The 14,464-nt window shown below is 36.5% G+C and overlaps 1 protein-coding gene across 11 annotated transcripts in view; it reads left to right on the plus strand.

The window, feature by feature from the left end:
• The window catches only part of LOC128212358 (nucleolysin TIAR-like), a 147,481-nt gene that overhangs the window by 75,794 nt on the left and 57,223 nt on the right, over window positions 1-14,464 (plus strand). For 2 of the 11 annotated variants that reach the window (XM_052917766.1, XM_052917767.1), the window contains exon 1: window positions 10,151-10,699. The exons of 5 other annotated variants lie outside the window; for them this stretch is intronic. In XM_052917766.1, the coding sequence (XP_052773726.1) occupies window positions 10,349-10,699 (351 nt within the window). In that variant the 5' untranslated portion in view covers window positions 10,151-10,348. Of the gene's footprint in view, window positions 1-10,145; window positions 10,700-14,464 lie in introns of those variants that run through there. 4 more of the 11 variants (XM_052917770.1, XM_052917768.1, XM_052917771.1 and 1 more) reach the window with 4 other exon arrangements.

Below are 14,464 nucleotides of genomic sequence, written 5' to 3' on the forward strand. Positions count from 1 at the left end.
CTCATCTCATTAAAAAAAAATCATGTCTCAGCTGTAACTGTGGCACTTTCGATCGTATTTCAATCAAACTACACAGAATTGTGGAGCAGAATGGGAAGCTGATTCACTCCAAGAATTCATGCTCTCACCGACAATGTCAAGGTCACACTAATTGGTCAATTTGTGTGTTTGTATGTAAGGTTGTTTTTTACTCACACTCAGGAGAGCTTCTCCGATAAGGCCAATTTGGGGGCATTTATCACATTCCTGTGACATAACTTAAGGTAAATAAATTTATACACAGACACACACACACACATTAACAAAACGTGATCTAGTTTAGGAATACAAGTTAGATTTTCTATCTGAATTTCCCTCTTTGTTACATAAACAGCTCCAATGCCTGTTCTGGAAAATTTAAGTTCACCTTCCTTCCATAAATTCGTTTATCGTGCATTTATCACTATAGAACCAGTGAGCATGTAAGTGCACATTTTATGCTGGACATATTTATGTTGCATCCAATGTCTGATGGTTGCCAGTCATGCAAGCCTGTCTCTGAATGCCTGTGTATATTGAATTTTGATACACAACTTATGTATACTGATTGTAGAAGTGATAATGAGTTCTGAAGGGCGCTTTCCTTTATTCATTCACCTTTTAACACCTCTATGTGGCTTATATATATATATTCCTCTTTTTCCTTCCTTGCCTGTTATCTAAAAATTATTTCAAATTCAGATTAAAATATCATTTTAAATTTAAATTGTTTTTCTTCTAAAAATAATCAATTATTAAAATCTGGTGATGAAAAAATTGTTACGCTATAATTTTCCAATTTATACTTTTTCAGGAATAATAAACAAAAACACCTGACATTTAATACAATCCTGCAATATGACACAAACCTGACAATTTTACAAACCTGACATATAATACAAACCTGACAGTTATTCAAATCTAACATAAAATACAAACCTGACATATAATACAAACTGACAATTATACAAACCTGACATATAATACAAACCTGACATAAAATACAAACCTGACATATAATACAAACCTGACACTGGATTCAAACGTGACACACAATACATAACTGACATATAATACAAACCTGATGTATGATACAAACCTGACATTTAATACAAACCTGACATATAATACAAACCTGACACATGATTCAAATGTGACGCTCAATACATACCTGACATATAATACAAACCTGACATATAATACAAACCTGACACTGGATTCAAACGTGACACACAATACATACCTGACATATAATACAAACCTGATGTATGATACAAACCTGACATTTAATACAAACCTGACATATAATACAAACCTGACACATGATTCAAATGTGACGCTCAATACATACCTGACATATAATACAAACTGACAATTATACAAACCTGACATATAATACAAACCTGACATATGATTCAAACGTGACGCACAATACATACCTGACATAAAATACAAACCTGATGTATGATACAAAACTGCACTTAATCAATGTTATCTGAATGAAACCAGAAAACTTCAGTTATTGAACTTGCTAAGTAAATGAAATGGTTGCAATGTATTAGAAAGTTATTCCTTGACTTGAAAAAATGAAAGCAATAGAGAAACTTCATTAGCAATTAATTAAAAGAAAAAAATGTGCTTTACACTGAAATGATTTATAATGGCTTCACTCTTTAGCACTAAAATCTTTAAAATTTGAAAAAAATCTAAGGTCCTGATAACGCCACTGTTTTGGATATAACAAGAATCAATAATAATGAGAAAGCAAGACATTTAGTTATGTCTTGGGAAAATGAATATCTGATCATGTGAGAAAAAAATGGAGCAATAATTTTGGTCACGCGAGCTGCCAGTTGATTTTGGTGATAATTGTTGTTAGGCGGTAGTTGGAACAAAGATGTATTTAATTGCGTAAAATATCGATGCCAGTGAATGTTAGAGTTTTGCTATATCATTAGTTTACACCTGAAGGTTATTGCCATATTGTATCTATCCTACTATTTCCTTATCTACATACGCCTTCTTCTTATCTACATAAGTTCTGAAGGAGTTCTAGAGTGCAGGCTTTTAAAAACAAATTAAGAGTTGAAAAACTGCAGGAGCTGCATTTAACTGTGCTGTCTTTGAGACAATTAGCTTCATTTCAAAACTATATTATTTCAAAAAATAAAAAAAACTCTCCAAGGGGGAGTCAAAAAATGAAGAAAATTATGTTGGTCTTCCTCTTTAAAAATCAATGGACCAAAATATTGCCTGGGTTCAAGTTGAAACCTAACCCCCATTTAACCCCTGTGCTTGTATTTCTTATAAATATTCAGTGGTTTTCCAGTAAAGAACGCAATTGGTAGGGATACTGGCAGCAGGTACCAAAGCCTTCTATAGTTGTGTTGTCTGCAGCCTTCCATTGTTAACCCCCCAGGATGTATATAACCTATAGCACTAGGGCTCATTTGTGATTGTATCAGACTGTCCCACTTCTCCCACTTCTCGTATTGTTGCTAACACTTTCCATATTGTTGCCATCGAAAGCTAATAGTTTCCTGCGTAATCTACATAAACTTGCAGAAATGATTTGTTGTGTCACATTTAATAGCTACTTCATTATTTGTTTAAACTTATCATATTAAGATGTCCTTGGGATGAGGTATAGATGTCTGATATGGCCATTTTCTGCAATTTACGCACCACTGTGGAAACGTTTACTGGCCATGTAAGGGGAAATCAATAGATAATAGCTTAGTAAATGGGCACCATACACAAAATATTAATGGACCCTGTCGCGCCTAATAGACCATCAAGGATCGGAAAGCCAGTGTAACAAATGCTGAATTTGGTCAGATTAAATATAATGATGACCCTAAATTAAACGGCTATTATATTTTAAGAAAACCCTGATCACTTAAAAAAAAGTTTCAGTTTAGAAAGTCTGAAAAATTGTGCAGAATATATGGACACTGCATAAAATGAGACAGGAGCTAACATTGGCAAAAAAGAATTGAACTTGTTTTCATTGGAGTTTGTTGCCAAGTGTTATAGACTCTGTGTCTTAAAATGGATGACCTTGAACTTGCAATAACACTTAATACTGTCAAATTCAGGACTCCTTACAGGTCTTACTACTGTCCCTTCAGGACTCCTCACAGGTCTTACAACTGTCCATTCAGGACTCCTCACAGGTCTTACTTCTGTCCATTCAGGCCTCCTCACAGGTCTTACTACTGTCCATTCAGGACTCCTCACATGTCTTACTACTGTCCATTCAGGCCTCCTCACAGGTCTTACCACTGTCCATTCAGGACACCTCACAGGTCTTACTACTGTCCATTCAGGACTCCTCACAGGTCTTACTACTGTCCATTCAGAACTCCTTACTGTCCATTCAGGACTCCTCACACGTCTTACTACTGTCCATTCAGGACTCCTCACACGTCTTACTACTGTCCATTCAGGACTCCTCACAGGTCTTACTACTGTCTATTCAAAACTCCTTACACGTCTTTCTACTGTCCATTCAGGACTCCTCACACAGACTCCTCACATGTCTTAATACTGTCCATTCAGGACTCCTCACACGTCTTACTACTGTCCATTCAAAACTCCTCATACGTCTTACTACTGTCCATTCAGGACTCCTCATACGTCTTACTACTGTCCATTCAGGACTCCTCACATGTCTTAATACTGTCCATTCAGGACTCCTCACACGTCTTACTACTGTCCATTCAAAACTCCTCACATGTCTTACTACTGTCCATTCAGGACTCCTCACACAGACTCCTCACACATCATACTACTGTCTATTCAGGACTCCTCACATGTCTTACTACTGTCCATTCAGGACTTCTCACATGTCTTACTACTGTCCATTCAGGACTCCTCACATGTCTTACTACTGTCCATTCAGGACTCCTCACATGTCTTACTACTGTCCATTCAGGACTCCTCACACGTCTTACTACTGTCCATTCAGGACTCCTCACACGTCTTACTACTGTCCATTCAGGACTCCTCACATGACTTACTACTGTCCATTCAGGACTCCTCACAGGTCTTACTACTGTCCATTCAGGACTCCTCACACGTCTTACTACTGTCCATTCAGGACTCCTCACACGTCTTACTACTATCCATTCAGGACTCCTCACACGTCTTACTACTGTCCATTCAGGACTCCTCACAGGTCTTACTACTATCCATTCAGGACTCCTCACATGTCTTACTACTGTCCATTCAGGACTCCTCACATGTCTTACTACTGTCCATTCAGGACTCCTCACATGTCTAAGCACTGTCCATTTAGAACTCCTGACTCATTGACATGTCCTACCACTTTCCTATCAGGACTATTGACATTTCTACCGCTATCCATTCAGGATTCCTAACTTAATGACATATCCTTCCACTTCATTCTGAACTCATGACTTAATGACATGTCTTATCGCTCTCCGTTTAGGACTTACTAATATGTCCTTACACTTATTCAGTACTCTTGACATATGACTTAGCATTTTCCAATCAGGACTAATTAACACGTCTTTCCATTTTCCAATCAGGTCTTAGCGACACTACCTGCCATTTTCCAATCAGGACTTATTGACACTACCTACCATTTTTCCACCAGGACTTATTGACATGTCCTACCATTTTCCAATCAGGACTTATTGACACTACCTACCATTTTCCAATCAGGACTTATTGACACTACCTGCCATTTTCCAATCAGGACTTATTGACACTACCTACCATTTTCCAATCAGGACTTATTGACACTACCTACCATTTTCCAATCAGGACTTATTGACACTACCTACCATTTTCCAATCAGGACTTACTGACATGTCCTACCATTTTTGAATCAGGACTAATTGACATGCCCTACCATTTTCCAATCAGGTATGCTGAAATGCTTGTATCAATTTAGGACATACAAAGTCTGTATTAATGTGTGCCTGTAGTATGAAACCTTTGTAAAACCCCAGTATTCACATAACATAATTTTTCTTTTTTCGTTGTTGACTGTTGAATTCTTGAACTTACTTCTTTTAAATGAGGACTATGTGTGCTTGAGTTTTGCAAGAGAGAATCATCTTTATGTTCTAGGTGAAGTAGATGTCAAGAAACACTGCATATAGTTGCCAAGAGGAAGACTCATTTGGTGTGTGTTTGGCCATCCTTCAGTCTTTATGTGCACAAATTTTACCCCTGGAAATAATTCACTTTTGCAAATTTTGCATCCTTTGTTTATCTCAGTATATACAATGGGCCTTATGAATGTACTATTCAGAAATATTAAGAGATAATTCATACTTATGTAGCTAAAAGCAGAGTTATAGGTGAAGCGTTGGTGATAGTTGCCATAGCTTTTGAAGGCAAAGCACTGACTGATGCCAACAATCGATGTCTGACCTCCCGTGGGAGTGAACCTAACAGTATGTTCATGATTTGTGTTTCATTATTAAGCAATGAAAAAATAGGTTTCCCCCCATCTATCTGCCCAAGGCAAAAGGCATGGCTGTTTATGGCATGAGTAATTCATAAATTGAAAGAGCAAATGGTTTTCATATGTTTTGTAGATGCTCACATGTAGTTGATGCCCTTTTGCACCAAGATTGATATTGAGAAGAGGAATGGTAAATTGTTTAATTGATTTGTCGGGAAAAGTTATAGTTTTAATACCTTCATTGATAGCATTGGAAAAAGAGATACACAATTATAACTACTATATTTATAGCATTGGAAAAAGTGCTTTGACAAATATAATATACTTTGAATATTTGTTCAGCCAGATAACGAAAGAACCATAGTTCTAGTAAAGATTGTAGAGTTCTGTAAGGTATTTTATGTAAATAACAGTTGGTAACTGCATCTGTTTTATAGTATAACACTAAACAAGGATTGACAGCATGACATTCTATACGTTATTTCCCCAGGAGAGAATTTAATCTCTGTATTTCACACTATAATTGTAAATCTCTGTAGTTCAAATTTCTCATCCATAATCTCATTAAATTTCAGACAACTATTCTCTGCAGAAATAACATGCTGGTGTGATTAAATTTTCAGAATATGAAAACTGATAGTCTATAAAATTTAAAACAAAAGTCTTAGAGAAAGCAGACATTTTCAAGAAAAACATGTCTCAAGATATTGGGTTTGAATTTGGTCGAAAACCAGCTTTTATGGAGTCATTGTTCCTATGCTATACTATTACTTTATAAATGTACTTGTTATGCTGGAAATCATATTGTAACTTTATAAATGTACTTGGAGACTACTGCAGTGGCGAGCTGGAAATTGTACTTTGGGGCTTTACTCCAGTGTCATGCTCAAAATCGTACTTGGAGACTTTACTCTCTTGGCGAGCTGGAAATTGTACTTTAGGCTTTACTCCAGTGGCTTGCTGGAACTCTTACTTGGGGGCTTTACTCCCGTGTCATGCTGGAAATCATACTTGGGGGCTTTCCTCCAGTGGCGAGCTGGAAATCGTACTGGGGGCTGTACTGAAGTGGCGAGCTGGAAATCAGACTTCGGGGCTTTTATTACTCCAGTGGCGCGCTGGAAATCGTACTTGGGGGCTTTACTACAGTGGCATGCTGGAAATCGTACTGTGGGGCTTTACTCCAGTGGAGAGCTGGAAATCGTACTTGGGGGGCTTTACTCCAGTGTCATGCTGGAAATCGTACTTGTGGGCTTTACTCCAGTGTCATGCTGGAAATAATACTTGGGGCTTTGCTCCAGTGGCATGCTGGAAATCTTACTGTTATGGCAATGATTTTCAGCCAGTTGAATGTGGCCAGTATCGGTAAGAAGGTAGATGTATAGGTTACTTAATTAATGGGCTTTACTCCAGTGGCATGCTGGAAATCATACTGTTACTGTATACATATACTTTTGGGCTTTACTCCAGTGTCATGCTGGAAATCATACTGTTACTTTATACATGCATGTGGAGGCTTTACTCCAGTGTCATGCTGGAAAAGGACATTTATAAATTAACAGTATTATTTGGAAACTTAACTTTCAAATATGTCAAAACAATGAATGACCCACTCTTGCTGTACTTATATTGCATCAAAAGAAACAGTGTCATTAAAACGAAGGTTTTGCACTTATATAGCAGGTATTTTCAGGATGAAGGATGCATCATATAGACACAGTACTTTTGCATATAATATGATTAGGACATTAGTTACTCATTGGTTTTGGTCCTAAAGCTTCATTTCCAAAACAGATTCTTTATTGAATAATTGACATGTGAATGCTCTTAACAAAATTGAATAAATTGATTGTTGTTATATGGTCCAGTGTCTAACCTTTAAGGCAATGTCAAATTTAATTTGTGTTTTCAATGATTCAGTTTTATTACCAAGAATGTTCCATTTTAGTCTGCAGAGTTTTTGAAATGCAATTATTTTGCCAAACAATTTCTTCTGTTTTTATATTGTCTGTATGAGTTTGTAAAGCATTATTCTTGGTGATGATTTGGTCCAATCCAGTATCTTACTTTCCCAAATGTGGTGTCAAATCAGCTCATCTCAATGACTATTTGGACCTGAATCCAGTATCTTACTTTCCCAAATGTGGTGTCAAATCAGCTCATCTCAATGACTATTTGGTCCAATCCAGTATCTTACTTTCCCAAATGTGGTGTCAAATCAGCTCATCTCAATGACTATTTGGTCCAATCCAGTATCTTACTTTCCCAAATGTGGTGTCAAATCAGCTCATCTCAATGACTATTTGGACCAATCCAGTATCTTACTTTCCCGATCAGCTCATCTCAATGACTATTTGGACCAATCCAGTATCTTACTTTCCCAAATGTGGTGTCAAATCAGCTCATCTCAATGACTATTTGGACCAATCCAGTATCTAACTTTCCCAAATGTGGTGTCAAATCAGCTCATCTCAATGACTATTTGGACCAATCCAGTATCTTACTTTCCCAAATGTGGTGTCAAATCAGCTCATCTCAATGACTATTTGGACCTGAATCCAGTATCTTACTTTCCCAAATGTGGTGTCAAATCAGCTCATCTCAATGTCTATTTGGACCAATCCAGTATCTTACTTTCCCAAATGTGGTGTCAAATCAGCTCATCTCAATGACTATTTGGACCAATCCAGTATCTTACTTTCCCAAATGTGGTGTCAAATCAGCTCATCTCAATGTCTATTTGGACCAATCCAGTATCTTACTTTCCCAAATGTGGTGTCAAATCAGCTCATCTCAATGACTATTTGGACCAATCCAGTATCTTACTTTCCCAAATGTGGTGTCAAATCAGCTCATCTCAATGTCTATTTGGACCAATCCAGTATCTAACTTTCCTAAATGTGGTGTCAAATCAGCTCATCTCAATGTCTATTTGGACCAATCCAGTATCTAGCTTTCTGGATGTTAGTGTTAACCCAGCTCATCTCAATGTGATTTGGACCAATCCCGTACATACATATAGCTTTTCCAATGATGCTATATAAACACAGCTCACCTCAAGGATGATTTGGTCCATGATTTGGACCAATCCAGTACATACAATGTAACTTTTCCAATGTCAATGTAACCCAGTTCACATCAATAATGATTTGGACCAACCCAGTGCCTAGTTTTCCCAATGTCAATGTAACCCAGTTCACATCAATGATGATTTGGACCAACCCAGTGCCTAGTTTTTCCAATGTCAATGTAACCCAGTTCACATCAATGATGATTTGGACCAACCCAGTGCCTAGTTTTTCCAATGTCAATGTAACCCAGTTCACATCAATGATGATTTGGACCAACCCAGTGCCTAGTTTTCCCAATGTCAATGTAACCCAGTTCACATCAATGATGATTTGGACCAACCCAGTGCCTAGTTTTCCCAATGTCAATGTCAACCCAGTTCATGTCAATGATTTTGACCAGTCCAGTTACCTAGCTAAATAAAATGCACAGCAAAACCTTTGACTTCAATTTATGAATTCATACCTGCTTGAGTGATTAAAAGAGAGTGAAAGCTGGTTAAAAATAGTGCTAAAATTATATAACAATAACTGTTTCATGTTCTGTGTATGGAACCATTTTCTTGGCCTCTTTTCTGAAACCAAGGCAGCCTATTGAACTCTCTTTAGAAACAGAGATGTGGTTATCCTCTGTGCTTAATGCTATAAGGGAGCATTGTAGGCCTCAATGGTGGTTTGGATACCTAATGGCATTTACCACACACATGTTCATTTCTTCAATAGATTTTTTCTCTAATCATAGAAGCAGAGTTTTCTATTAAAGTTTTGAAGGTCAATTAAGGTAAATGGTTGCACTCAATAGACAATGGAAATACAAAATGTAGGCTGCTTTCATCATCAAGATCAATAATTCTATTTCATACAAATAAAAAGTGATGATATTGGAAATGCCATTATGGGAGATATATTTTTGTTGATATTGCGAAATTAAAACCAGTGATTGTTTGGATGTGGACACTTTTGATGTCAGCTGCTGCTATTATATTTTCAGGGAAATTGTAAATTGAATAAGGTGCTAGTGGTGATTATGAAATCATTAAGCATACATTCACCTTTCTATCTGGCTAAACTATGCCGGAGATTTATGGCATAAGCTTTATAACTCATCTTGGACTGTTGAAAACACCTGACTGTAATTTCTTAATGGAAGGAGGTTATTTTCAGATAGACATTGGTGAACAAGAAAAATACTATTCAAGGATTTAAGGAAAATTTATTCTCTTGTTTCTTTCCTACAATTTGTTCCCAAACAATATGAAAGACATCAATGAAAAAATGTGATTTTGTTTTCATTAGAACTAGTAAAGAAAACGTTATCATTGAGTCCACATGAAGTTTCCAAACATGACAGATTTTTGTGTAGTTCTGTCATCACAACCTGTTGCATGTTGAAAGCTCAGATTTATCATGAGACACACATCAGAGGTGATTTGCATATCAACCATGGCATATCACAGTGACAACAGTTAAAACGTTACTTTTAATTGATCTCCAGGACTTGAAAGGGAGCTCCAAAGCTGTGTCTGCTGGCTGTTGTATTCTTTCCTTGCCATATTTGTTAATAGCTGAACCGGGCTGACTGTAGGGCTGGTATTGGAGAAGTACAGAGGGTACTACGCATACAACGACGTTGCCTCTCGATCCGCATTCTATTGGTGTATTGTTCAACACCATTCATTGGACACAACGTACATTCCATTTATTGACAACAATTGGAAATAATTTCTCCCAAAGAAGGTAATTGGAAAATTGTATTTACTCGAGATTACGAACATAATCGGATGTTACTTGGATATACTGCAAGAGACAGATTTAATAACGGTAAATGAAAATAGCAGTTGATTTTAGCGGTGTGTCATCGCAAGCTTCAAAGGGTCCTGCTCTGGAAGCTTACTGCCAGCAGTGTTACTCCATGTCAGCTGGAGGCTTGTATCCACATCCGGTGCCCATTGAGCAATTTCCGACAGGATTTTTCAACCAAGCTAGTAGCATGGACCCTGTAGTGAATGGAAATTCGTACGTGTGTCTTGTGCCATTCTTTAATAGACTTGTTCAGAATTCAGGACTAATTCAGAGTAACGGAATGTTGCAGAATAGCGATTACATACAGAATGGACTCACTGGTAATTTTACGCCAGTTTTAATGGACAACGGAACCACACAGACACCCCCTTTGGTAAGAATAGATGTTACAGGGTTTAGGTGACTAAGTCTTCTAGAACAGCCTTGTTATGTGTGTCTGTTTTTATATGCCATCTCTGCAATATCATAGGACTGACAGTAATTCAAACTCCTTTGTAATATGAAAGAAAGCTTTGTAATATGAAAGAAAGCTGTTGCCTAAAGAAACATTAAACCATTAAACTGTGTATATTTAACATAGAATGGTCATTTTAATGTTACATATTTGTGCCACAGAACATTCATTTAACTGTTACTTTAACAAAGGAAAATGGGATGGAAAAACAATGCATCATATCAATAAAGTATATTTAATGTTATGTTCTGTATAAGGAGATGTTAAGGGTCTTGAAATGAAAATATTGAACCTTAAGTTGGGGGAGGGACCACATGGGCACATATGTTGCTATGGTAACAACTTGGGCAGGCTCTGGGGGTGTAGTAACATGTGTTAACATGACTTATACACCATCTGTTCCAGAAATGCTCATTATGGTTCGGTAATGTATGCGCCAGATTTTCTTCCATTCTCCATCACATCTTGTCACGGTTTAGGTTAATTTATCACTCATTTACTATAAACATATTAATAATTGCAAGTATTTGGGAGATTGTGGCTATTGGTTGGAAAGATAGAATTTGCTAAACGGTATGTTACACTTTGGTTTCTACATTGGAAATTCATGGTTGTGACTTTCAAAAACATATAAAAAGTCTGTCAATGATTCAGGCGGTGTTTGAATTTCGTCACACAAGGTTTATAAATTGATTAAACATGATTTCAGTTGGTTATATTTGGTTGATTTAAAAATAAAATGCTTTGAACTTAATAATCTTGATGTATATTTTAAAAGCTAGATTGTATGCATGTAATGTGTGGTGTCATATATGCCTAAGGAAGAATTAATAGTTTGGTAACACATTGTAAACTCATTAGGTGCTCAATTTAACATTCACTAATTTGTACCCACCTGCACAAATTGTCTCTATAGTAGATGGCACAAAGTGTTTGACTATGAAAATAAACTGCCTGAACAGTTCATGCTGACACATTTCCTGGAAAAATAAATCTGACCAAAAGACAATGAACTGACAAAGATAAACTTCCGACAGCTCTTGGATTTGCAATGTAAATGGCAATAGAAAGTGATGGAAAGATATTTAGTCATTCTGGGAAGCTTCTTTGTGGCACAACACTCAGACACTACAATATACACACAATTCTGTGATGCCTCATATTGTAGGAATCAATTAGTGGAAAAAATCATGTGAAATTGCATCATAAAGTAGGATAACACCAGCTTTACTGAGCACAGTCTGTGCCTTTTAGCACCCCTGACTTGCAAAAATAAGATGTTCAATGCAAGTTGATGCAGCAGAAATTACATTTTCTGCTCATATGTTTTCCTAGAAAAAAGAGAGAGGTATTGCCTTAGTGCTGTTTTCTAAGGCGGCATCAGTGTCAACAGCATCAGCCTCTGTCTGCAAAATTTTACCTGGTCATAAATCAAACATGGTTGAAGTCATAGACATGATTCAAACTGGTAGACATTTCATTCATAAAAGTGTGAAGGGTTAGTGTTAGGTACAGTACTGAACTGGAGAATAATATAAAGCCCTTATACACCATATTTCATTTCAGATGCTTGGTAAAACATGCAATAAAGCCCATATTAAGGCAAATATTTAAAAAAAAAAAATAGAATTGATAAATTTTTAGAGGGCCACTTGATTTCAACTGTTGGTGTCCCTTCAGGATACTTTAAAATATTTTTATGTAGTGTGCAGCCCTAAAATCAGCCCATATAAGATGTTTAGAATTGTGCTATTTTAAGCGTTTAAACTCAAACTTGTTTCAAGGCAGAAAGTAACTCTGTTGTAACTTTCTTACCAATGAAAACTGCAGTAAGACTTTGGACAAACTTATGAGATACAAGATCTGAAGAAGATAGCTTAGTACACAATATTGACATTGTTCTTCTGAATAATTTATATGTTTATAGGCAGGAAGTGTTCACCCAGGGAATAAGTACAGACCTTGGAACATTATAGTCACTAACGTTGATTATATCAGGCTCATTATAACAGGCGAAAAAGGTGCCCATTGTTTGAGCAATATGGCTAAGTACCTTGTTATGTAAGAGTTGGCCTAGGGGTAAGAACATTGCTAAGGTGTAAGCACTGGTGGTACCGATGGGAAGACATGTCCCCTGGGAGCTTGTTGTTGGTGTTATCTAGCTCTTGGCCTGCCTTACCAATGGATTTTCATCATGAAATTGACTGAATATCCTCTTTTATGGTATTTTTTGATATCGTGGAAGGATATTTGTTAATAGGTTGTTATGAAGTGAGGTAGTTAAACATTGATTTGAATGAATTTTCTCAAAATAGTGTTGAAATGAACAATGTGGTCATATAAGTTGTTTCAAATATATGGTATTCCAAAATGATAATTGAATCGAGAGATAGCATGATGTTGATACTTTTTGCCTTGTCACAATTTCAGGAAATCACTACAAGAGTATTTTAACACCTTACAGTGCAGCGTTGTTCTTTGTTGACTTATTATACTCCGTGATGCAGGAGCTGTACAGGAATCACAAATCTTGTCACATCCACCTGTCCATCTTTTGTTTCCCATCCATAACCTGTTCATTCAAGGTGGAATTTCTAAATAATTTGACCACCATAACATACCAACATGACACACCCATGGCTTGGTCAAGGTCTCTGCAGCGGTTTGGGCCGAGGAACAGCACTTTATCACGTAAGAATTGACATTGGTCTTTTGGCAAAAAAGAAATATTTTTCTTCACGTAATCTTTAAACATGTATAAGGATTTTCAATATTTGCCTATGTCAGTCAGTAACTTTCTGTGTCCTGTGGGGGTAGTCATCATCTTAGTGATATCTCTAGTTCTGATTTTGTAAGGAGGCCTTGTATCAGTACAATAAAAGTATAAAACATTCATTTTCCTTACAAAATAAAAAAAAATAAAAAAAGTTTTTATGATACCTGACTGTTATAGTTAAATCTATACCTTAGTTGTTTTCCTCATAGATGTTTTACTATTTCATGTGTCTGCACTAAGTAACAGGGTCATGGAAAACCTTTGATTCCTCTACTGAAGTCAGTAGTTACAGCTTTTATAGAAACTAATTGGTTCGTGGTCAATTCAATAGATAGCTTGCCATGATAAAAACCTGTTTAATATATTTAATTTTGGAAGGTCAGCAAAAAAGTGTACAGTGTGTTCTATTGGATGCTGAGGGATAATTAATGCTCTAATGACAATGAAAATCTGTAACTGATTTTTTTTTCAACTTCTATAATTATACAATTATTAACTTATGAGCTGTGAAATAAGATTCCATATGGACCACAAAATCATTATTGACCGAGGCGTTAGCTGAAAGAACATCATTTTTCTGATTAAGTAATATCAAGTTCATGACGACCACTTGCTGCAGCATTGTAGAGAATGCATTATGAATCAGGGGAACAAATTTGTTGCATTATTATTCATATTTTTAGGGGGCTAGAAAAATTATGTTAAGGAAAACCAAAAGTAACTCGGATATATGTTCCTGTGGATGTTCCTGTGGATTTACAAAGTGGATTGGGTAAATTGTCAATAACAATTTTGGTAACAGTTGAAAAAATCATTTTGTGACATGAATTCCTGATGGCAATGTATGACGGCTGTTGATGGTCACTTTTAATGCATAATTCCACAATCAATGTATTGGACAGCTGCTG

The sequence above is a fragment of the Mya arenaria genome, chromosome 12 (assembly GCF_026914265.1).
Source record: "Mya arenaria isolate MELC-2E11 chromosome 12, ASM2691426v1".
Classification (NCBI taxonomy): Eukaryota; Metazoa; Mollusca; class Bivalvia; order Myida; family Myidae; genus Mya; species Mya arenaria.